The following is a 26,912-nucleotide window of genomic DNA, read 5'->3' as shown; positions in this document are numbered from 1 at the left end:
CCTCTGTACCATTCTGAAAACAGAGTATATTAAGCAAGTACAAATATAGTATAAACAAAATGACAAGGGTCATATTTAACTCACCTATTATCAATACTTCCTTGAAAAATTAATAGGTGAATTACAACTAATTCTTATCCATGTAGCAAATAGAATAGATTTATGGAATTAGAATACAACAAGATCTTAGAAGTTATCTAGACTAACTCCTTAATTTGACAAATGTGGAAACTGAGGTCTAGGAATGTTAATTGGCTTGTTTTCTTTGGTCTTATGGGAAATAAGAAGCTGAATGCAGATCTGGGCCCCAGTGCTGGGTGATGTGAGGTTTAGTTCTCCTTGCAAAGCAATGGACAGTCTTGCTAGTTTCCATGGCTTTTGCGTATTCATTTAACTTCCCTGGGCAGCAGTTTTCATGTTTATAGCATGAAGGGGCACTAGGTATCCTATAGGTTGAAGCACTGGGGAAGAGTTCTTAACCCAGATTGAAATATTTATTATTTTCATAGCTGTATTTCAATATAATTGGTTTCCTTTGTGAGTTTGTGATTTATTTTATTCATTTAAAAGACATTCTTATGAGAAAGGGGTCCATGGGTTTCCAATAGGTTACCAATGGCACAAAAAAGGTGACTGGAGTTCTACCTAGGAAGATGATCGTAAATCATCATCTATATCAGTATTTTATTTTATTTTAATTAATTTATTTTTCACATCACTACAATAGTCTGGTAAAAATAAACATAATCTCTCCCCCCCCCAAAACCTCAAGAAAAATAAAGTGAGGGGGGAAAAAACAGTATGCTTCAGTCTGTATTCAGTTACCATCAGCTCTGTCTTTGGGATCATACCAGTATTTTGAACTTCATTTAAAAAACCATGTTAGAATTCTTCTATTCCATGAATTTAAGTTTTCCACTTTCCTTCTACCTCCTCTTTAAATACGAATTAGTGAGGTTGGCTTCAAAATGAGAAATACTTTTCCAAAAGAAAAGAAAAAAGAAAGAGGAGAAGAGGGAGAGAGAGAGGGAGAGGAGAGGAGGGGAGGGGAGGGGAGAGCGAGTTGAAGTGGGAAGTGACTTTCATAACTTTCCAGGAGTCAGGTCCCTATCTCCGGGTGCCCCCCTTGGCTGAGATAAGAGCTGTTTTCTGCCCGCTGCCACCCAGCAGCTGGCACAGGGGACTGACTCACTCTGCTTTTTTGCGTTTGTGGTATGAGCGTCTCCATGGATTTCGCCACGTTTTCCTCTTTGCCAGGGACAGGTCGGGAAGGAAGGCTGCAAGAGACCCTTCTATTTGATCGGGCTTCCCACACAGAGCATGTTCCGTGGAACAGTAATATGAACACTCCCCGTAGAAACAGATGTTGTTGGCTGATGGAAAAAGAGACAACCCGCTAATTTAAAAAGAATCCACAAAAATAAACAGACATACAAAAACAAACAAGAAAATCATTCAGTCACTCTCTACTGAGAAGCAGCAGCAGGGTGTCGTGGAGAAAGCTCTGGACTTAAGAACTGGAAGAGATCTGGGGGTTAAATCCTACTTCTGACACTTATTAGTTGTGTGATCACAGTTGAGTTAAAGTTAAAATCCCAGACCCTCGATTTGTTGTGAGTGAATCTCAGCCCCTTTCAAGCCTTAAAAAAAATTATATAGAGTTCCAAAAGTCATGATATAATTTGAAGCTTTTAAAGCAATTAAAGCTTCAAAAATGCACTAAGACTTTTTGGGCACCCTGTATGAATTCCAGTTTTTATTGTAATTCATCTAAGAGAATTAAACTGATGCCAAATTGAGCGCTCATGAAATCTTAGCAATATTTCCCTCATCCTTTCTTGGAACTATGGAATTTAAGTGACTTGCCCAAGATTACACAGTTAATAATTGTCTGAGGTCAGGGCTGGAAGTCTATTCACTTTGCCACCTAGCTGCCCCATAATTCTTTATTAATAAAGAACTCTTAGGTAGATGATATCTCTGGATTTCTAAAGTGTGTCTTATTTGTCTGACAGAAGGAATCTCCTTCCTCAAGTGTCTTGAATGAATGGGTTCAGACTTGATTGCATTTTGTGTGTCCCTTTGAAAAAGGCAGATTCAATGAACCTTTGTTTTAATTCATTTCCTTTCTTTCCAAGTGAATAAGACAAGTTAAAAAAAAGCTCAACAAATGTGTTTTCCTTTTCAGCCACATTTCACAAACTGAGCCTAAATTCCAGCCAAATTAGACACATAGTCCCCAGTCTAGATAATCCATCTTCTGCCTCTGAATAAATCTGCATGTGACTGGTATGGACTTCATCCTTACCTCTGCTTCTCAGAAAATTTATCTTCCTCCAAAACTTAGGTTAGAGGCCTCCTTCCACATGAACCACTTTTTTTTTCTTTTCTTTTTTGTGGTGAGGCAATGGGTTAAGTATCAAGTGTTCAAAGTTGAATTTGAACTCAGGTCCTCCTGACTTCAGGGCCAGTTCTCTATCTACTGCACCACCTAGCTGCCCTTCCATGAAAGATTTCTAATCCTCCCAGTTAAGTGTTTTTTTTCCTCTTCAATTCTCCTTGAAATATATTTGTAATACCTTTTGTATCACTCACACCTCTCCCCCCAAAGAATGTAAATTCCTTGAGAACCAGATAAATTCCTAGAGGTCTAGGGTCACACTGTGTGAATTTGAACTCAGGCAGATGAGACTTTAATTCCAAGCCCAGTGTGCTATCTACTGTATCATCTATCTGTCCACTACTGCATTATACCAGTGCTATTTTTTAAAAATGGGTCTTATACAACCAGTCATTGTCTCTACTGGATAACTATCCTGATAGCTGGAGTCAAGACCCTATAGACCATTCTAAGTAATGCTTAGTGATCCATTGTTCCCAGACTTGCTTGTACATCAATGTTGGGGGAGGTATCACCCAGTGTCCTGATATTGGTCACATGGTCAAATCACACTCTTTTCCCTGCCCCCCTCAACCCACACATCTGTATATATCTGTGATATACTTGCCAAGTTGGTTCAGAACTGAGATGCTAGGGCCCAGCCTTTTTTTTTTCTATCTGAATTGTCTTTATCTCTTTAAACAAGTTACCAATAAATGTTGGCCCCACCTTGAAGCCTGTCTCTGACCTCCAGTGATCAGCCCCTTGATGTATTGTTACTTTGAAGTACTTGTAATTAACTCCATTTAATTGTCTTTGTCCTGAGTTTTGCCTCATTAATTAGGACAAAAGTCCAAATAAGGAATTTTCCTTTCAGCAGGACCTCGAGCTTCAGGTACACAGATACTACCAGCCGTGTGGCTTCAGTTCTCTGATATTGACCCCTTCTGGGAGTTCCATTTAAAAGATTCCTAGGTAGAAGATCAGAGATTCAAGCCCAGTTCCTAATCCATTCAGTCAAAAAGCATTTAAGAGTTTACAGTGTCCCAGACTCTGGGGGAAAAAGTCCCTGCTCACAAGAGGCTCTCAATCTAACAGGGGAAGAGACAACATACAAACCACTATGTACAAGATAGATGCAGGATAAATTGTAAATAACCAATAGAGGGAAGTCATTGGAATGGAGGGAGAGTGGAAAAGGCTTCTTGCAGCAGGTAAGATTTTAGCTAGGACTTGAAAGAAGCCAGTGAGAGAAGCCAGAAATCAGATAAATTTCAAGCAAAGGGAACAGCCAGTGAAAATTCCTGGAGTCTAGGATACCACCCTGAATAAAGTTTAACTTTGCAATTATCTGTGGCAGACAAAACATTTTTATTGGATCCGATAAGCAAAGAAACAATCCTAAGGAAATATCTTGCACTGCAGGAAAACAAATAGCTGATGCCTGATATTTACTAATGGAATGATCAAAGAAAGATCCCTCAGTACTGGTCCCTCTGTTACAGTTTAATTTGCAGCCTCCCATTTTGAGACAATGTGCCTTTAACAGAATTACTGAATCTATTTACACAGGAAAGCTGTTATCTGATCTTCCATTATCTTGGACCAGGAAATTTGTCTATTACATACAATACTCTCTTGTTGCATTAAATGAGCCAATTTTTAAAGATAATTTTAAAGGGGGAAGGTGGTAGAACACAATGACCCCACTGCAATTTTTTTTCTGAAGATATCCAAATTCAATACAGAAATGGATCTCATTTCCTTTTACTTATGAATGAATATAACTTCTGTTAGAATAGGAGTCTATCATTTCCTTTTCATTTTATTAAAGAAAGCACCTGGGATTAAAGACTAGAAGATGACCACTGGAATAATATTTAAATTTTGAAGAACTTGTTGGTTTCTCTCCCCTTTTATGTCAGCTTTTATATAGGAAGAATCCCTTTGTTCCTCTGAGGGATGGCTCATGGCCCACTGTCCGATCTAGCATTTATTCAACATATGCATTCATCATTCATTCATTCATTCATTCATTCATTTATACAATAAGCACAGTAGATACCAAACCAAATATTAAATAATCCATATCTTCCAAGAATTTATTTTTTTGAGGAGGGAGAATGGGGAAAAGAATTTCCCATTTAGGGAGGGTTTTTAGAGAGCATAATAATAATAATAATAATAATAATAATAATAATTCATATTTTAAAAAGCTCAAATCTGACACCAAATCCAATATTCTTCAATTGCTATATGAAACTGGGACAGGGACAACCCATATGGCAAATCGAGAAAATTGTCAAAGTTAGTTGTGTAATCTCTGATATCCAGCAGCCCTGATCTTGGGAGAACTGCTTCATCTTGCCTCTTGTTCAAGCAGACCTACTACTGTTCCCAAGGTCATTATTTAATTTAACCTCCTTCCTCTCACCCCCATCCCAAATTCATCCAAAACCCAAACTAAGAGAACCTTCTGTCAAAAGTATGCAAGTCTCAGCTATAGGACTACATTATTCCAGAATGCTTCCACCTAGATCTTCTTCATCCAGATTCAAAGACGGCCTTTCAAGCAACTAATTAATTTTTGTGGCTATCTTTCTTTGATCCCAGTTTGTCCTGCAATACTACAAACAGTGATCTAATCTACTACTCAGAACTCAGAACCCTGGTTGATGGAACTGAGACATCTAGGTGGCTCACACCTGTGCATATTATTAAAGTCTTTTCTAATTTTGCCTGGAAGGGGAAGCATGACTGTCAATCATCTATAAAGCCCAGTTCTGTGGAATGCATGGCATGACCTGAAACAAAGGCTTTAATAATAGAGATAGCTGACATTTATACATCACGTTAAGATTCATAAAACCTTTTCCATTATATAAATTCATTTTATCTTTACAACAACCTGAGGAAGCAGGTCGTTCTGATATTATTAATCACCCCCATTTTATGGATGAGGAAACCAAGGGTCAGAGACACAAAACAAGTTGCTTAAGTTCTTATGGCTTATATGTGTTAGAGACAGGAATTGTTATCAGGTCTTTTCTGACTCCCAAGTCTGGCATTCTTTCTATAATACCACACTAGCTTTCCTCTGTAAAAAAAAAAATACCAAAATTAGACAGAGAACCAATTCAGAGTCAGTGGACATTCTGAGACCATCTCATTTGATCCACACTTAAACATTGTTGACAAGTGGCCATTTTGCCTATGTTGAATGACTTCTATTGAAGAAGATCTTGCTGTTTCCTTCAACAGTCCCATTCCATTTTTGGAGGAACCTAATTGCCATTAGCACTTCCAATTGTTTTTGTTTAATAACAAGCTGAAATACACCCCTCTGGAAAAATGTCTTTAATGAGGGCTAAGAACAATAAACCAGCCATTAAACAAGTTCAAGTAGGAGTGATTAATACTTCAGTTTCTACTGGTTTAGCTCAGGTAGACAGACCCTCTTAGGTCTTTAACTGTTGTTCCTGAATCTGTGATTGTTTTTTCTTCAGCTCATGAACTATTTGTCTTCTATTATATCAGGATAGAGAACCTTTTCTGTTACCAGAAAGGTAGGTTATCAGATCACTGTTGAGGGTGGGTATCAGATGAACAATTTTTATCTCTGCCATTTTTCCACCAGCAGAACAACTACTTTAGAACAACCATGGAAAGGAATTTTTTTCAGTTTACTGAGACCAAAGAAAGAAGAGAGAGGCTGAAATTTCAGTTGGTGAAATTTAGGTAAAATTGTTTCCTGACTCTTAGAGTTGAAGGATGTAGAAATGTGCTTGGGAGACAAGAGCCTTCTCACTCTGAATTGGTGCTGGGACTGGTTTTTGATTTTTTTTAAAGAAGGAAGAAGTGTGGCAGAGTGCAAAAATATTGAAGGTGGGAGTCAAGAAGAGACTTGGAAATGATTCCCGACTCAAACACTCACACATATCATGAGACCATGGGTAAGATTTTTTTTGTCACTGATCCATGGTTTCTTCATCCATAAAATAGGGATGATAATAATACCTGTCATACCTCCCTTGAGATTTTTAAGAAATCTCAGTGGGCATTAACTCCACTGACTTCAACTGATGTCAGCTCCTCTAAATCTTAGTGGGATGATCTTTGGGAATTGCTGTGACCCCAAATATTCATTAGGTCCTGGTCAGCCTTCTGCTAAATCATTCTGAACCTAACTGGGTTAATTCTGATTTCCACACTGGGTTAATTCTGATTTCCACACTGATACTAGAAATGTTTCCAGATGAGCAAGACCTGCCTAACCATATGTTTTGTTGCACTACATTCAAGAACTGGAGTGTCCTTCATTCTACAATGAGACCCTGGAGTAAGACCTTTAAGCAAAACCAAACCTCCCCTAAGGCTTTGATTAAACAATGTATCAGGATAACTTGACATGGTAGATGGGGAGTCAGTCTCATTGTCAGTGAGCCCTTAATTCAAGTCTGATCTCCCTGAAACATATTGGTTTTGTGACATAGGGAATCTATTTAAGTACCTCCTAGTGACCCAGAGAGGTAGAATGAAGAGAGTGCAGGACCTGGAGTCTATAAGACAAATCTTGCCTTAGATCTTATAAGATATGATGGCCAAGTAACCTCAGTTTCCACATCTGTAAAGCAGGGATGATAATACCACTTCTTCCAAGATTATTATATGGATCATGTAACTTTTAAAAATGTATTCTGGAAACCTTAAACTGTCCATTACTATTTTTAAGTTACAGAGCACCTGCCAATCTATGAGTACTAGATGGCATTTCCTCACTGAAAGAGCTCCCTAAATCAATGAAATCAAAATTTTTTGGACAAAAAAAAGAAAAACTGCAAGGAACTGCTACTGTATTTTAAATAATAATAATAATGTTACATTCATACAGGGTTTTAAGGTGGAAAGGAGAAACCTTTGACATAGAAGTAAAATGACTTAAAAGTCATAGGTACTTAAGTCTCTGCCAAGATTAGAACTCAGGTTTTCCACCTCTTAATCTAGAGCTCTTCTTCAGGATACAGTATTCAGTATTTCCTCTCTCATAAATTTTTATTTAACATTTTCACAGATTTATGCCTGGACTGTAAGCTTTCTGAAGGCAAATTACCATTCCTTATGTGTCTCTTGTAGTTCTCATCTTACATTTAAAAAAAATAATTGTGCTTATGTTTTAAAAAATTTCTAAGACTCTGAAAGAGTCTTCTTTCCAAGGCTAAGAGCTAATGAAATCAAGAAATCCCCAGTTTGTGAGAAACATAATAGATCTGCCCTGAGTGCTTTAGAAAAGTTCCTTACCTTACCCTCAGCTGAGTAGCAGCTTTCTGTCAGTTATCAATAGCTTTGCTATCCATCCTCCTTAGTTTGGCAAGGATTAAACACCATTGGAACGATGCTACCAAATAATTCTCCCTAATTGCATTTTACTACTTTCCCCATGTTGCTTCTAGAATCCATTCTTTTAACTGGCTCAGCTAAAGGATATTCCTCAATTTTCTAACAGTTTGATGTGTTCTCTGAACATCAAACACAAGTAGGAGCTATAATGCTTAGGAATGGTTCATAAAATCAAAGGATGTTGTCTCCTGGTAGTAATAAATGAAAGAAAAAAATTGATTGGAGAAGGAAACCAGTGAACCCTAGAACCTTAGGTGTTAAAACCAGAAGGGGATTTGGAAATCTTGTTTTCTTCCTCCATTTTATAGGTGACATCAAGACAGGTACTAGAAGACCAAGATTAGTCTTGAAGCTGACACTAAGTACAATCAATGCCTTTTTCTATACAGCCTACTGCCTCTTGATTGAATAGGGCAATGAATATAAAGCACTCTGTACACCATAAAGCACTTATAAATGCAAACTTTCTAATATTAACAATATAGTTGATGAATATAATAATGATTTCTGCAAATTTCACCAAAATAAAAAAATGACTAAAATTAGTTTGTTTCCATGAACACAGAGGAAACCTTAAAAGATTTTTTTTTCCCTCAAAGAGCATTCATGGGATGGATTTAATAGCAGGGCTATTTTTGTAAGAAAAATACCTTACCAAATTTGCCCTATTTAAATAGTCCAAGGATTCCTGCATATAGTAGTTGCTTAATGAATGTTTGTTGATTGATTGATTTGTCTACTGTTTAGCAAGTTGATACTAGGAATAATGTGCAGAAATACTAGCAAAGCATTACTGTCTTTTTAGTTCTCATCAATGTTACATTTTTTTTTGATCTGGAAACATTTCTTCAAGAAACTGACTTTTTTCAATTTAATGAAATGTTGGATAGTCAAGATGCCCTCAGATAAAATGTCCCTACATCCCCCTATACTGGCAGACATAGGACCTATTCATTTGAGATACTGGCGATTATTATACTTTAAAACTAGGGATCACAATGGAGTTTGAACCATGACTTTTGCCTCTTTTGCATTCCATTTTTTCATCCCCTACCTCACTATTACCTTCATTTTGGGGCTACTAGATGATTTAGTGGAGAGAGTCCTCCAGAGTCCAGGAGTAAGGCTCATCTTCTTGAGTTCAAATCTGCCCTCAGATATTTATTAGTTATGTAGTGCTGGTCAAGTCACTTAATCCTGTTTGCTTCTATTTCCTCATCTGGAAAATGGATTGGAGAAGGAAAAGGTAAACCAATCCAGTTTCTTTGCCAGCTGTGACCCAACTGAGGTCACAACTAAAGTGAATGGACAACTTCTTCTTGTTGATATTCCAAGAAGGAACTTTATCTAGGCTAATGAAGCTCAGTATGCTGGAGATTGAGGCATAGATTTCAGAGTATTTTATGTAAGATTCAACATACAACAAATCTCAGGTTTAATGCTATGTTCCACCTCTTCCTTTTCCATTTGAGGAAACCAAGGTTCAGAGATGCTAAGTAAATTACCCAAGACCACACAAGCAAATAAATGGCAGAACCTAGGATTTGAATCCAGGACTTCTGACTTCAAATCCAATGTTTCTTTCCACTAAACCTATTTCATTTTGAATAGATTTAAAAGAATATATAAATAAAAATTATAAAAATTAATTACATTAGGCTTTTAAAAATTAAATATTCGACACTGACCTTAGATCATTCCCCTGAATGAGTAAAAATTAAACATTTCTCATGGCCTTCAACAGATGAACACTTTGAAATTTGACTGACAGATACATTTTAGACATGGGAAGAGTTGGAACAGAGATCATTTAGATCTTCTGAGGCTAAGCTTTATTTTAAAAACTTCTTTTTTCAAGGACCTGTGATTTCATCTGCATAGGAAAATCCTGGTGGGAACACTGCCACCACTGAAGATAATAAAATACAGCTAATTTGAAATTTATAGCTTTTAGAGCAAAAGTTCTTAATATGTGTCCATGAACCTCCATGAATTTTAAGCAAAGATTTCACAGGATCCATAATTACTGATAGTTTAAAAAATACAACTTTATTTTTCCTGACTTCTAAAGGAAATTTAGCATTTCCTTTGATTTATGAGAAGAGGTAACAGCTATTATTTTAAGAAGGAGTTCATTGGTTTTATTAGACTCACAAAGGGGAGGGGTGGGGCATCCAGACACACAAAAAGGTTAAGAAATACAGTTTTAGATAGTTATCTTGGACACAGTAATGACATGACTTTCTTTGGTCTCATAGTTAATGCATCCCTGAGGCAATACTTGGACCTGGGTTTTCCTAATTCAAAGGTCAGTCTTTTATTTATTAATTGTACCTGCCCTCTCAGAGATGGCAAGATAAAGCATTCTTATGTTAATTGTTATTCATTCCTTTCAGTCATGAATCCACTTAGGGTTTTCTCGGCAAACATACTGGATTTCCTTCTCCAGTTCATTTTACAGATGAAGAAATTGAGGCAAGCAGAATGAAATTACTTGCCCAGGATCTCACAACTAGTAAGTGTTTGAAGCTAGATCTGAATTTAGGAAGATGAGGCAGTCTGATTCTAATTCACAGTTCACTATGGTACCACCTGTCTTACCCTGCTTAACTCCTCAGCAACACTCTTAACACTATTAGCTGCAGAGAAGGTGCTGTTCTGGATTGAAAGGGGGTGTTTCTTCATCTGTGAGTTCCCTATCTAATGAAATGCCAAGCCCAGTCCCTGTTTCTAAGAAACTCCTCATGTTTTATCTCAATATTTGATGGCCACTCCAAACTCAAACTTGAGAACAAAGTGAAAATATCAGATCACTGTTCCAAATGGGAAGTGAAGTATTTTGATCTCTCTGCCTAGAATAATCACTGACTCAAGATAGTCTTTTGTTTGCGGTGGGGGGGGGGGGGGGGGGGGGGGGGGGGATCCATAGCTCTCTGAGATTGGAAAATGTGACTAAAAGCACTATCTGTAGCATGGATTCTTTAAATGGCTCCCTCAATTATTGTAAAGACCATGGCTGACATCTGTATTGTTGCTCCTTTTTAACTTAGGAAATTACCATTCATTAGTAGTGATACTAGTGTGAGTTTACTCTGTGAAAAAAGGATGTAAAATTAATTTAAATAATTATTAACTTACTTCTACTTCCTAGTATTTAATTTAGAAAACCTCTTAGAAACCTCAAACTTATCTCAGATGTCTCAGATCTACAAGATGCTTTTCCTAATGCCACTTATAATTCTACTACCAATCATAATAATATATAGCATTTATAAAGTATTTTAAAATTTGATGAATAAGATTTACAATATTATTATCTCATTTTATCTTCATAATAAACCTAGGAAGTTAGTTTAGTCATTTTTCAGTTAGCATCTGACTCTTCATGACCCCATTTGGGGTTTTCTTGGCAAAGATTGCCATTTCTTTCTCCAGATCATTTTACAGATAAGGAAACTGGGGCAAACAGCATTAAGTGACTTGTATGGGGTCACACAGCTAGTGTCTGAAGTGAGATTTGAACTCAGGGAGAAGAGCTTTTCTGACTCTAGGTCCAGTTTTCTATTTACTGCACTGCCTAATTGAGGAACCTAGGAGGTAGGTGCTATTATACTCTCCATTTTATAGATGAGGAAACTGAGGCAACTAGAAGTTAAGTCACTTGCCCAGGATCACACAGCTATTAAATGTCAGAGGACAGATCTGAACTCAGGTCTTATTGATTCCAGGTCTCTGCTCTATTCACTAACTGAGTTATCTGACTGTCTCTAGCTAATGTTTTCTTTCTCCTCCAACTCTATTATAATGTGTTATCTCTCTCTAAATGTTGTGTTCTTCCAGTAGAATTTAAGTTTTTCATGGGGAGAGACTGTTTTTCATTTTCTCTTTGTATATAATCCCAGCATTTGATATGTACTTATTGAATTATACTGTGTGGAACTATATCCAGTGATTTATGAAGCAAAAGTAGGTGCTAGGATCCCTTGGATCTATTCCAGTGTAGTTCTTAGGCTTTTTTTTTTTTTTTTTTTACTAAATTAGAAGTCTCATTTCATAAGAGAGTCATTCATAGACAGATCTTCTCCACTCAAACTCTCAATAGGGTAAGTTCCCAGGTGGCCTGACCAGAAAGAGTACAAATTGTTTCTTTCTAACAATCTTTGGTTAAATTAAGAAAAGTACAGGATCCAACTAAAGAGAAATATTATTTTCACTATGCTCTGTTCTGGTCACACCATACCAGGAGCATGTGGGATCCTGGGTCCCATATTTTAAAAGAAAACAGCTTAGAACTTAAGACTGAGCAGCCATTCTGATAACCTTGTATTTCTCAGCTAAGGCGAGTCCAGAACCTGGGTGGAGGAGGGCTCTGAATTGGTTGAAGCAAGCAAGCAAACATTTATTAAGTGCCTAATATGTGCCAGTCCTTACACTATGAACTGAAGAATCCAAGATGGTTTATTTTGGAGGAAAAATGATAAGGGAGAAATTAAATTCAATAGCTTTCATTAATTATCTGAAAAGCTATTATGTAGCTGAAGAAATAGGATTTTTATTTGTTTGCTTCACCAAAAAAACAGAATTGTGATTAAGGGGTTGGAAACTATAGGGTGGTCAATTATGGGAAAGTGTAAGAACATAACAAAAAAGAGCTGTCCACAATGATCTTGTGGAGATAAGGAACACATCCTTATCATTGGATGTGTTTAAACAGAGGATAATTGACCATGTGTCTGGTATACCTTTGAAAGGATTCTTACATTGGGTGGCATGTTAAAAGAACTTCCAAGGTCTCATCTGATTCTAATAGCACCTAATTGAGTATTGCCTGCTTACTGACTTGGTCAATAATTTTAAGCTCCTATGGGGCTGAATTATTTTTTATAAGAGATGCTGAATGGAAGTATATTCTTCCAGGGGATATTTTTGGGTCTTTCAAATATGATTTTGTCCTTGGTTAGGGGTGCCCTGGGATGAATAAAATACACAAGGAACTCACTGCATTTTTGGTGATGAGAATAGAGTTAATTAAATTATGGATTTATGGAGATTGATTTTGACAAACTTATGAGCACAATTAAGGAAAAGAGCAGAGCATATTGATCTAGAAAATCTATAGAAAAAAGGCTGTTAGTTTGAGCTTTTATGTTCAAGCAAAGCTTGAGGCACAGATAATCAAATATCTTAATTGGTTTTTATCTGGATGAATTAGAGAGAGCTGGGAAAATAATCCTCTGGCCAAAGCATCCTTGTCTAAATGTCTAAAACTGTGAGTCCAGATGAATATCTTTCACATTAATCAGCAACTTTCATTGTTGAATTCATTGCTTTGTGCAGTTTCAGTTACCTATGGCATATTATCAAATCATCCCACTATCCTAATCCCTGGGATAACTCCAGAATTTTCAAACGCATGACAAGGAAATAGAAAAAGTTCCTTAATGATGAGGTATAATGATAGTATAGAGGGATCAGGATTAATTCAATTTGAAGTCAAATGTATACATTCACATATAAGCTTAGATAAGTCACTTAGCTTTCTTCTATAAAATTGGGGATCAGACTTGAATTCCTTCCAGCACAAAGTCTGTAATCTCATGTAAAATACTTCACCCTAATCAGGCCAGACCAAGTTAAGAAAAAAAGATGCAGCAGGAAGCTACTCAAACCTAGACTGGAGATTCCTTGCACTATTTTTATGAAGTTTAAGTAGGAAGCTGTACATCTTGAGAGGTGTTATGAAATGAGTACATTTCAGTGTTTCAACCAATATTTCCTGAATTCCTATTATACTCAGGGAAGTATGTTAGGGGATATAGGATGGAAGCTGGGCTAACAAGGCAATAAAATAATGATGATGATAACTAACATTTGTATAAATACCTACTCTGTACCAGTCATTTTGACCTTTGTCTTGCCACTGGACTTCAGTGACTGGTGGGGGAGAATAAGGTTGATGACTCTGTGCAGCTCTGCTTCACTTAAATTAAATCCAATTCATACGCAAGTCAAGACATCACCTTTTGTAATGTTCTCTTCCAGAATTAAAGACCAGCAACAACAACAGGTCCTGTGCCAAAGCACTTAACATTATTATCTTATTTGATCCTCATGACAGCCCTGGGAGAAAGGTCCTATTGATATTCTTATTTATAGATGAGAAAACTGAGGTAGACAGAGGTTAAGTGACTTGCCCAGGAACACACAGTTAGTTAGGATCTGAGGTTGGTTTTTGAACTCAGGTTTTTCTGAGTTCCAGAAGACAGGTCCTCTGCTTTCAAGGCCCTTGGAAGATAAGGTATATAAAGAAATAGCCCTATGCCAACTGATACTGTCAAATTTCACTGAATGGAAGAAAGTATTACAGGAAGGGAATTACTGAAGGGGATTGAATGTTATGTTAAGGATTCTGGGAATCAGGAACCCCGGGTCTGAGTTGTGACTTCTTCACTAACTTACTGTATAACCTGAGGTAGGTCACTTCCTTCTTCTGATTATAAATTTTCTCTTCCATAAAATGAGGAAGAAGAGATGACTTCCACCTAGAGTGATTAGGGAAGTCTTCAGGTACAAAGTGATATTCTCAAAATTTAATTTTCATATATTAATATCATTTTAATTTTAATAATTGAATTATAAAATAATGCTATTTATTGTTTTTATTATTGATTAATTGTATTGTAATTATTATATTAATGTTATTTATGCTCTCTTCTGACTCCTAAAAGTCTCAAAAGGGCATAAAGTAGTCTTGCTATCTACTCTGCTGTTATATTTGCTAGACTTCTGGGAAACACGATCTAAATGACTGGGAATTCTATTCTCCCTGGGGATGGACCCTCCTTTATTTGCTTTTTTCCCCCCATTATAATGAAACTTTCTTGGGAGTGGAAACTGAATTTTCCATTTGTAATCACAGGATTTAGCACTTACTCCACACAGTAGATGTTTTATAAATGTTCATCTACCCATGCATTCAGAGTGTCAGAACTTTAAGTATATAGGGAGTAAACATAGACTGAAATATCCCAGATTAGAATTCTAACAACACTGAATCTTCCAGCATTTTTAATGGGTATCAATGTTTAGATGTCAGCATTTAGAATAGCAGTAAGCAGACCCAAATCTGTGTAGGAGCTGAACAGCAGTGAGGCTCAGTCTGATATGCAGTTTTCTCACGTGACACTTTGAAACCCCACAGAGATCTTTGTTTTCTCAGTGTGTAAGTTCTTTGATGGAAAAGGACTGTTTCATTTTTTTCCATACTTACATCTTCAGCAACTCTACAACATGATCTGGCATATAGCAAATATGTAATAAATACTTGAGGACTTATATCTCTTATACAATTATCATATAACATAAGATCACCAAATTAGAACTTTTAGATGTCTGATAAAATCACATTTTACAGATGAGGAAAGTGAGGTCTAAAGAGGTTATAACTTGCCCAGGGTCAACAGAGATAGGAAGTGGCAAAGTCATTTCAAACTCAGGTCCTCCAATACCAAATCCAGAACTTTGTTCATATCACCAAATTGCACACCACAGTTATCTGTATACATGTTTTATGTCCTGCTTTCTGCCTGAGGAAAGAATTTTTATTTTATCTCAACTTTCTATGCTGAGCACAGTGCTTTAGATATAAATAACTGAAGAGATTTTCAATGTTTGGGCTATGCCAATAAAAAAAATTCTGCCACCCAAATTAATTAATAGATTTAATGTTATAAGCAATCAAATTATCAAGGAGACAACTAAATAAATACCTCTATAAAATATAAAATCTCTATATAAAATAAATATCTCTATAAAATATCTATATATAAAAATAAATATCTCTATAAAGATATGCTCTACACACACTATATTTAGTATAATTTTGTTAAATGAATTAGTCATGGTAAGATATCTAAGCTACCTATTTGACTTTGAAATCTCATCATTTCATTCCAGCTTTTAACAGTTTCCTCTATGAGATGCCCCAAACCAGGAAATTATTTCCTTCACTTAATATTTCCTTATTTATCCTGCTTTCCATCTGTGGCAGGAATTCTGACATCACAGGATTTCATTTTATTTACCTTATGAGGCTACCATATTTACAAAGAAAACTCAATGATAGTCCTTCATCATAAAGAAAATCAAAATGACACACACCGAGTGCTCAATAGCCATCAGGGTAAAATAGATGAATATTTTCCCTTCCCATCTTCCCATGATCCCAGAAATGAATCACTGTGACTGTAGCTGAGTAGATGTGCAGTGCTACCTGGAGAGATGAAGAATGTTCTCCACAGTTTCTTGTCTCGTGTGACATCCCTTATCTCCTTGGTCATATTGACCATCCGGCCGGCAACTGGAGGGACACGACGGAAATCTAAGATCCTAGTAGTAAAAACAACAAAAGCAATAACAACAATTAAACACAAAACACTGCAATGAGGTTCTTTTTACATGCACAAAATAACTCAACTGAGTTATTTTTTAACTGATTTAATTCTTGCCTTCCTGCTTTGAGGCCCAGCCTTAATCAGAGATCTGCTGGAATTAAAAGCACCCAGTGGCTACGTCTTTCTGCTGTCTCATGTCCTGGGAGATGAAGGACACAAAAGAAACAGACTAAATGAATGCTGAAGGACATGTCCTTCAGCATTATGGAATAAACCATCCTTTCCCATATATGTGAAGATTCCCCTCAGTTAAAAATTCTATGATTTTTTTTTCTTTTAAAATTCTAAACTTAACAGCCACCAAATAAAAGGACATTTCCATATATGTAAAGTAGAATGAGTAGGAAAAAACAGATTGTACAGGAAATTGTGAATCTATTATGGGGAACTTGTTTTCTTTTTAAGTATATAATAAATTCAACCTGTTATTTTTCAAGGATGCCCTGCTTCTTACTAACCTTTGCTCTGTTCTGTTCTATGCATTTCAAATGCTTTGAGGATCCTCTTTTCTTACTTTACTTTTTTCTCCTCATTTTGGTAACTTCAACCTCTAACCTCCCTGGCTTCCAAAATGAAAAAAAAATAAAAGACTTGTATCAGGAGTATTTATGCTCCTTCCTTCCTTGCTCCCTTCCATTCTCCCTCCCTCCCTCCCTCCCTCCCTCCCTCCCTAACCTACCTTCCTTCCTTCCTTCCTTCCTTCCTTCCTTCCTTCCTTCCTTCCTTCCTTCCTTCCTTCCTTCCTTCCTTCCTTCCCTTCTGGGGGCTCACCATATTGGTGCTGAACTTAGTGCATAGCTCTAAACTCCTGAGCTTATGTGATCCACCAGTTACAGCCTCCTCAGTAATGGGCATATACCACCATGCCCACCATCCCCTATTAAAAAAAGGTGTTCTGAACATAATATAACCTTTGCTCAATCATCACTAACAATTAACAAGCATCATTTTTTGCACTGTTATAAAATAGACTACTGAAGTGTGAAGGGAATGTTGACTTTTTTATATGAAATGACTACAGATTGTTTTCTGAACTAGGAATCATGTGAAAATTAGTCTACTTTTTAGTTTTTCTTTCTTTCTTCATAGTCAGTTTTTACTGCTACTCACAGATCTTTTTGGTGATTCACTTTTCCATATGCTTATCCCTTAAAGCAGAACATAAATTATTTTCTAAAGAATAAAATTCAGAGGTGTTATGGATACTGTTGGCTTTTTCTAAACTTTTTATTACCTTCTAAGTATAGGATATATTCTAAATATAGGTTAATAGAATTCTGACTTCCAAACAAGTGGGGCCCTCACTTCACATAGTCGCTGCCCATAAATAACTTATATCCAAAAATTTTTCCAAAATCCATTTAGTAAGGTTAAATACCCATACCAACTTCATCAATGTTCTATTACTTATTTTATTGCTAAAGAACAAACAACATCTTCTTAGAGAGAAAACTCAGGATTTGCACAGTGATTTCTCCTCATTGCTTGAGATGCTAAAGGGAGGGATTAGAAATCTGGAAATCTTCTCTCATTCATTCTTGCCTAAGGTTTTAATTTTGAAGGTCCCCAAATAGTTTCTTCCTAATTACTACTATTTTTTTCCTGTCCACTGTTCTGCAGGAGTCAGCTGACTCCTCTACAAGAAGACAATAGGCATTCCCAGAGAATTCTGTAGGTAGATAAGTTCAAATTAATGATACCAGTTGAGGGGGAACAGCATGAAACATCCCCAAAGCAGTTCATCAGAAAATGATTTATCACTTATTTGGATAGAGCCATTCCTGAGATAGTGAAAATTGGGGTAATCACCTGGGGAACTCTGTGTTATTGTAAGGATAATGTGGTTTGCACTTTCATAGAAGATAAGATGGGGTGGAGGTAGAATGTTGGTGCTAAGAAATAAACCTAGGATCCTCAAATACATGAAATCAAGCTCTAGTGGAACATGCCAGTGATATCCTTGTCCCCTATATCCCTCTGGCCTTCAGACTTTATACATGCTCTTTCTACTAAGAGAATATTATAAATACTTTGAGGAACTATTCTGATTTTGTCTCTATGTTCCTAGAATTTGTTGGCATAGTTTTTAGAAATACTTGTTGATTGCATGTGGTCTTTCTCTGATACTTCCTCTACAGTTCTCCCTTCCAGGCCTCCATTCATGTTCATATTAACTATAGTGTATTTAAAAAAAACCCACACACATTATCTGTGTGTGTGTGTGTGTGTGTGTGTGTGTGTGTGTGTGTATGTGTGTGTATGTCTGGAAAAATTTTGTGTGACATTAAGTTATAGATTTACTTTTTATTTATATTTAGCTCTGGTGAACATTGGAAATGTGCATTTAGATGCACATGCAACAATTGTTGAGGAAGGCAGGTGGAGAAGGAAGGAGGGAAGAGCAAACTAATATTATGTAGAGTTATTCTTTATCAGTGTAGGATTGCATCCAGTAGTATTCCTCTCACAGAGAACTGAATGATGACTTTTTTTTTTCAGGGGTGGGGGAATGAATGTAAAGAGAAGGGGATGCCAAGACTCACCAATGGTTTGTTTGAGCTGAGATTCTGTATCTCAGTCAGGTTAATGATGGGGCAGAAACACTGGGATTGCCAGCAAAGGCAAGAAATGATAGCTTACCTGTCCAGATGAAAGGCAGCAATCTCAGCATTATGTCTTTCATAGTCAGAGAAATAAAAAAAGTCAGGAGGTGTCTCCTGTTCCCTGGTTTGCCTGGAAAGGAAAAAAAAAGACAAAAACAGAAACAGATGAGTCCAAATCTATATCTTACCAAGGAAGAAATTCTCCTATGGAAATTAATCACTCAAGAAACTACATGAATCAAAATAATATTAAACAAAATAAAAAATAACTCTCCTCCCTCCACCACAATAACTGAAATTTAAAGTCAGAACTTTAAGAATGTTAAGAGTTTTACAAAGAGGTATTTATTAGCTCCATTTTATGGATTGAGAAACTGAAGCTCAAGAAAATAAATGGCAGGCTTATGCAGGGTCATCCAATTAGTAAATGCCAGAGGCAGCATCAGAATTCACATCTCTGCTGATTCAAAGCCCAGTGCTCTTCCCACAGTATCCCACTGTACTGCTGATCACAGTAAAAACATAAATAAACTACTTTTCAGCAAATCAATGACTCATCTCTGTGTACATATATATATCCCCATAGTCATGCATCAGTTTCTCTCCTCTCTCTGGCATGGACCCTATCATCTCTGAAATAAAGCCCATCATTTTGCTGTAGCTGTCTGAACTGAACATGTTTGTTTCCTTTACAAAGAAAGGAAGCTGTCTGGGTTCTCATCTGAAATACTACTCCTGGGGTTTCCAAAGCATGATAAGCAAGATCCTGCTCCAGAGGCATGGGAGATTGTTGTTTGTTCATTTTCAGAGCCAGGGAAATAAAAGTCACAGATTTCACCATGTAAACATAAGATGTTAATATTAAACTCAGGCTCCCTAAGCCCACATAAATAATCCAATCTATTCACTTCCTTGCCAGAGGTAAATAATTGCTGGTTGCAGACAATATCTAGCTCTTCACAGTACACACAGCTGGGGTGGGTAGTGTATCTGTCAAATACCCAGCCACCTGCTTGGAGGGGCTGTTGGGATAGTCTCTTGTTCACAGTGACACATTCCAGTGATTTTCTTTGTAGATGGTACTGGAATAAATTGAACTGGGAGTCAGGAGATGTTCCAATGCTCCCACTTCATTCAGGTGGTGCCAATCACCCACCCACAAAAGAAGAGCTAAAATCAACTCCACTGAACTTAGGACCTTTCCCAAAGTGATATTCAGAAGCATCAGGGAGAGGAAGCCACTCCTGTGATCCAGGGTCCCTGGCATCTATCCCTAATTCTGCTTATAGCTCACCATTCCTTGTGGTCACCTTGGCCCTCTATATCCCTAGACTCTCAGACCCTCAATGATTTTATCTTCCAACAGAACTACAGAAACTCAATGTTGGAAAGACTTCAGAGATCACTAACATCTACATGAACTGGCTCTTAGTGCCTGGCCCCAACCTACTCAAGAATCTTCCCCTTCTTCCCCTGTTGCCTCTTTGTCTATTATGTTGCTGACTCTGGGTTTTCTCTATCTCTCAATTTTCATGATTGCTCTTCTGGAGTTGGCATTCATCCAGATCTCCTGGTTTCTGGGGGTTTTTTTTGTTGCTGTTCTGAACAGATACCTTTGGTTACTCACATTCTAGCCTTGAAGTTTGAAAGAATCCTTCAATCAACCCAACTATCAATCCACATTTTTAAATTACCAACTAGACCATGAACTGTAATAGTGCTGGAATTACAAAGAGCTTATATGATATTGGGGAGTGATAACATGCAAAAACTATATGTGCATGAATGTTAATCTATCTATACTAATACATCTGTATCTCTAATATATATAATATATTGAGAGAGAGAGAGAGACAGAGAGAGAGAGACAGAAACGGCAAGACAGGAAGACAGAGAAGGAAAAAGAGACTGAATTCCTTGAGAAGTAGGGGCTATTTTTTTACTTTTGTCTTTTCAGCACTTAGTATATAGTGCCTGGTATACAATAGGTGCTCAATAAATTCAATAAATATGTATATACTTACATGTGCATAGGTAAGGATGCTAAATATGTATTTACAAAATAATTGGGGGCTACTTGCAATTGGGTGTAGTTAGGAAAGACTATTTAGGAGGTGGTAAATGAGTCATTTTGAAGGAAAAGTAGATTTAAAAAGGCAGAGGAGATAAAAAAGCATCATAGACATTGGGGTCAGATTATTTAAGCTACAGATGCAGGAGATAGTTGATCAAGTGTGAGGAAGAATGGCAGAGTCAGTCTGTTTAGATTAGGATATAGGAAGGGGAGAAAGATCTAAGTTGGGGGCAGGGATTGTAAAGATCTTCCAAAAGCAAAAAGAGGGATTGCTATTTGATCCAACTAAAAGGGGATCTCAAAGATCATTTAGTCCAACTCTTTCATTTGAACAGGAAATAAACATTCATGAATATGCCAATCACTGTGCTAAGCACTTTACAAATATTATCTCAATTGATCCTCATGACAATCTTGGGAGATAGATGCTATTATAACTCCCATTTAACAGATGGGGAAAAAACAAGCAAATAGAAATTAAGTGATTTTCTCAGACTAATAAGAATCTAGGGGGAAAAACTGATCTAGGATATTCTTGATTTTAGGCACAACTCTATATCTATAGTGTCACCAAGCTATACTGTCTATCAAGTCATCAGACATTATTAAGCATCTACTCTAACCAGGCACTGTGCAAGTTGCTAAGAGTGGGGGAGGGAGGTGGGCAAGGAATAAACAGAGGAGAAAAAAATAGTTCCTACTCTCAAGAAATTCACTCACTAATGGGGAAGACAATATGCCAAGAACCATGGACAAGCTATATATACAGATGGAAGGTGCTAAGATTAAGAATGATATGGAAAGGCTAAGACTTGAAGGAAGCCTGAGAAAGAAAGAGGCAGAAATAAGGACAGAGAAAGTTCCAGGCATGGAAGTCTCTAACATTTAGCTAAGAATATTGGGAGCCAAAAGTCACATGTTTAATTAGTAATACAGCCAAGACTTAGAAGCCAGGTCACCTGGCTTTTCAGTCAGCAATCTTCCAACTTCACTACATGGCCACTGATAATAGACAAAGCTTTCAAGACCAGAAGCCAAGTTATGACTTCAGATTATAAACTCAGCCTGCTGCTATTGACCTTAGCAAAGCAAGACATGTGTTTGGTGAAGATAATACTAGAAGAAAAGATGGCTAACAAGGGACGTATTGTTAGAACCCATATATCCACCTTGCCCTCAACGTGAAGATGGAATATTTCCAAACTAGCTCCTTATAAAATTTGAAAACCCATTAAGAGAAAGCAGACACACCCAATTCCTTCCCATACTTACAAATTGAGTTAGCTGATAGGCATCAAAAAATTTGTTCAAGTAAATAAACCACTTCCATCTGTTGCTTAAAACAAAAATCTCCTAGAGAGATGAAATATAACACAACTGTTCCTTTACAAAGAAAATCTGGTTCAGAAAATGCATCTAAAATATCATCTTACTCTTTATAGAGTATAATGAGAAAAAGGAAATAACTTCTTTGGGCTTTGTTTCCTCATCTGTAAAACTGAAAGGTTTAGACAATGACCTTGGAAGTCACTTCCATTTCTAATCTGTGACCCTATGAAATGGACATTCTGTTCATGGCCACACCTCTTAACAATTAATTGCTACCACGCAGATTCTATCAGTTGAAATCTAGGCAAAGAGCTGGAAGGAACCTGAGAGATTAGATAGTTCAGGGGTTCTTAACCTTTGGGGTCATGGATCCCTGCTGGGAAGAATGTTTTCAAAAGCATAAAAAATATATACACAACTACAAAGGAAACCAATTATATGGAAAGATAATTATCAAAATATTTACAACAAAAACAAGTTCATGGACCACAGGTTAAGAACCTTCAACCTAGCCCAAACTTTTCATTTCAGAGGAGTTAAATGAGATTAAGAAAAGTGACCTGCTCAACTCAGAGACAGAACCAAAAGTATAGAACATGGATGATCTTTCTCCTATACTTTGGCTGGAGGTCAAATGACTAGCCTTCCAAGGAAAAAGAAGAGGGACTTTATTTCTTATGCCCATAAGGAATGGGGTGGGTGGAGGGATGGAAAGATAGGGGACAGAAGATTAACACTATTTTTTGCTTAATCTAGTTAGGAAGCTAAGTGGTAGCTTCCCACTTCAGTGCCCTTGGTTACCTTTACTGGAAACTTGCCTTCCCTTCCATTTTTCATTCATACCAGATAGAAATAACCAATAACAGCTTGAGAGCCTCTCTTCTTTGGAAGTATCTGAAGTTCAACTGGAGCCAAAGTCTTGGGGATTAAATTATAGGGAATTAAATACTAATAGTAGAATTCTAGGCATCAACCAGATACCTAGAAGACTGTTTTTACACCTTAGGGCATTTACGGTACTATGAAAAATCATACTGCTTAGATCACAAGTTCTAATTGTTTCCCCTTCTCTCCAATTCTCCAGGCTCTACTTCCACCACTGAGAAATATACACACAATTGCAAAGGAAACCACCTTCTGTAAGTCTTCCCCCCACACACACATATCCCCCATATCTCTCTGCTGGCTTTAAATTATTTTTATGCACCCCTGCTCTAGATGAATCCCAGCCAATGTGTTTGATGGTGCCAGAGTTTAATACCATCCAATCCAAATCACTGATAGTGCAGGTCAGGCCCAGGTGGAATGATGACATCTTCTTTCCAGGGAACTGAGCTTGTCCTTGAAGTCTTTTTCACATTGATAAGACCTCCCAGAATTTGTGCTCCTCTGGAATATAAGATTGCCTTCACCCCATGATGAAGGACTAAAGTTAGAAGTTCTATAGCCTGGAAAATTAGATTCCCTTCATTAGTCAATCCACAAATATTTGATGTTACCTGCTGTGTACAAGGCCTTGTGATAAGTACTGCTGAGCGGTGAAGATATGGATAATATGAACAATAAGTGCCTTGGAGGTTCTAAAGAAAGGGAGACAGACAAAGAGACAGACTGACAGACAAGCAGAGACAGAGAGTGTCAAAGATAGAAAGACAGAGAGAGAAAGATAGAAATAGATACACAGAGAGACAGAAACAGAGAGAGAAAGACAAAAGAGAGGGAGAGGAGGGAGGAAGAGGGAGAAAAGGAAAAAAGAAAAAGAAGAGTAAAAGGAAGAACAAGGAGAACAAAGCACAGAGATAGGGAGATAGGGAGAGAGAGAGAGAGAGAGAGAGAGAGAGAGAGAGAGAGAGAGAGAGAGAGAGAGAGAGAGAAGAGGGAAAGAGGAAGGAAGAGACAGACAGAGACAGAAATTGAGAGACAGAGTCACTCTGGGAAGGTTTCATGGGAGATGTGGAAGCTGAGCAGGGCCCTAGAGCACACACTGTTTTTAAAATTGGGAAGGGGATGAGAGGACTAGCATTTCAAATGTTGATATCGTCCTCTCCCCACTGTCCAGTGAGCAATTTACTCCCAGAGAGCTCCCGATTTGCACCAAATTTAGACCTCAAGGAAGAAAATGTCTGCGGTTATTTGGGCACTATTTTTCTTATACAAGCTTTCCATCTGCACTTTCTCTCCAGGCAGTACAGAGACATCAGTCTGGCAGTCTTCTCCATGCTGCTATCCTGCTACCCTAACCTCATTTATTCATTTCTCTCTCTCTCTCTCTCTCTCTCTCTCTCTCTCTCTCTCTCTCTCTCTCTCAAACATTAATCATCCCCCAACAGTACACACTAGCTTTTGTTTCCTAATTACACCATTTTCCATCCCCTTGGCATATCTGACAAAGGCAAAGAGATTTCATGAAAATTCTGTCACTGGAAATCAAGCCCATTGAGCTTAGTGGAACCCTAGAGATTCTCATCCCTGCCCCCATGATTTTAGAGATGAAGACCCAGAGAGAAGTGGCTTGACAAAATTATAGCTCTAGATAGTTGTTGGGCTGCAATCAGAACGTAGAATTCCTGATGCTCAGACCTTTGCCCTTTCCATCAGGAGCAGGGAACCTCTAACCCGAAGGCCATATTGCTCTGGAGGTGCCAAGGCAACCACAGGCAGAACTTGAATTTCAATAAAGCTAGGAGCTTTTAGGGGTAAATTAATATAGCCCTATATAAACCAAACATAGCCCTAGAATGATGATATAAATATCCAAATGGCCTTTGGCAGAAAAAAAAGTTTCCCCACTTCTGCTCTACATTAAAAGGGGTCTATGCACAAAGATAAAGGATGCTGTGCCTGGGGATGGGGGTGGGGAGGGTGGAGTAAGTATGAAGTAAAACCTTTTTCAGAGAGATTGGAAGAAAATTTTACATTTGAGATTTTAATATTTTAGGAAAACTGATTGTGCCACCAGATGAGTCAAATAGAATACTAGTTATTGTTAAACGGCTTCTCATATCATAATTATTATGTTCTTTGTTACCTTCAAGCTATTTTAAATGGGGGGCAATGAAAGACCTTATAGCAAAATAGAGACCTGCATTGAGTCTAAAGACTTTTTGACTCCTGTTTTTGCAATGAGGGTACTTCCTAGCTATCTAAGGATGATTCACTTTACCTCTCAGGGACTCAGCTTCCTTTTTTGTAAAATGAGAGGTGGTAGTTTGCATTCAGGGTTAGCTACATGGTGCCATAGTGCTCAGAATGCCAGGCCTGACATCAGAAAGACTCATCTTCCTGGGTTCAAATCTGACCTCAGACACTTACTAGCTGTGTGACCCTAGGCAATTCACTTAACCCTGTTAGCCTCAGTTTCTTCATTTGTAAAATGAATTGGAGAAGGGAATAACAGACCAGTTCAGTATCTTTGCCAATGAAAACACCAAAATAGGATCACAAAGAGTCATACATAACTGAAATGACTGAACCACAAAGGTCTTCATTATTTACAAGGCTAGTAAGAAAATAGTTTTAAAACATTAAGGTACTACAGAAGTAATAATTATGAAAATAAAAATAAAAATGAAAGTAAAAATATCATTCTCTTCCTTAATAAATTCTAATATGACTCTGTCCAATTTGCAGCTAGGGATCACAGTGAATTGAGTCCTGAGTCTGGAGTCAGAGAGACCTGAGTTCAAAATCTGACCTCTGACACTTACTAGCTGTGAAGTCCTAGAAAAGTCACTTAACCTCTGTGTTCCAGTTTCCTCAACTGTAACATAGGGATAATAATAGTACCTACTTTATGTTGTGAGTGCCTCATTTGTGATATTTGTAAAACACTAAGCATGGTGCCTGTCACATAGTAAGACTAATAATAAATTAATATTATTAATATAATAAATGTTTCCCTCCATTGCTTCCCCCCATTCTTTCCTTTTTCCTTTTTCCCTTCCTTCCTTGCTTCCTTACTATCTTTCCAGCTTCATTATACATTCTTTCTCACCCTGCAGTCTCACTGAAACCAAATCTATCCCTCAAACATAGCACCCCAACTCCATTCTCCATGGTTTGTACAGATGATCTCCTGTCCTCCTCCAGGATCACCTTCACTTCAAAGAAGTCTTTAGAATGAAGCACAGGAGCCACTATCCATAAGAAGCCCATCCTTTTTGATTTGTTCTATATCCATTTATATATGTGCATGGTGTCTCCCCTGCTTGAGTATGAAGTTCCTTGAGACCTGGGATTTTTTTCATTTTTCGTCTTTGTATCTTTTGTGCTAGGCAAAGTGCCAGGCAAAAAGTGGATGTTTAATAAATTCTTGTCAAATGAAGCAAATGACAGGTGCCACCCTATCAGACAGAACAACAGGAATTACTGTGTGGACACCAATGAATCCAGGAGGTAATTTATTGGTATCAACAGGTTTGAATATTTTCAATTCAAAACTGGCCTGACTCTTAAAAAAAAGGTCAGTCCCTCCACTGACCTGGACTTGAGTTAGAAATAAACATGGCCTGATTTTGTCTCCCAGTATCAGGGGAAGCCAGTCAAGTGGGATTCTGAACATGATTAGATGAGATTTAGCAGCAAGCCTCTTCTAGACTCTCTTGTTTCTTATTGTCAATTCAAAGACCTTATGATTCTCGCAGTCAAATCTGATAGTTTCTCTCTGCCTACTCCTC

The 26,912-nt window shown here is 37.4% G+C and overlaps 1 protein-coding gene across 1 annotated transcript in view; it reads right to left on the bottom strand.

The window, feature by feature from the left end:
- The window catches only part of FAM20C (FAM20C golgi associated secretory pathway kinase), a 137,899-nt gene that overhangs the window by 17,645 nt on the left and 93,342 nt on the right, over positions 1-26,912 (bottom strand). Inside the window, exons 4-6 of the mRNA XM_074205311.1 lie at positions 18,871-18,963; positions 16,050-16,165; positions 1,193-1,373 (exon numbers count right to left, since the gene is read on the bottom strand). Coding sequence (XP_074061412.1) covers positions 1,193-1,373; positions 16,050-16,165; positions 18,871-18,963 — 390 coding nt within the window. The remainder of the gene's footprint in view (positions 1-1,192; positions 1,374-16,049; positions 16,166-18,870; positions 18,964-26,912) is intronic.

This window comes from Macrotis lagotis, chromosome X (assembly GCF_037893015.1).
Source record: "Macrotis lagotis isolate mMagLag1 chromosome X, bilby.v1.9.chrom.fasta, whole genome shotgun sequence".
NCBI classification, from domain to species: Eukaryota; Metazoa; Chordata; class Mammalia; order Peramelemorphia; family Peramelidae; genus Macrotis; species Macrotis lagotis.
The sequence above is the reverse complement of the archived record's forward strand: the minus strand, read 5'-3'. Positions and strand labels throughout refer to the sequence as shown.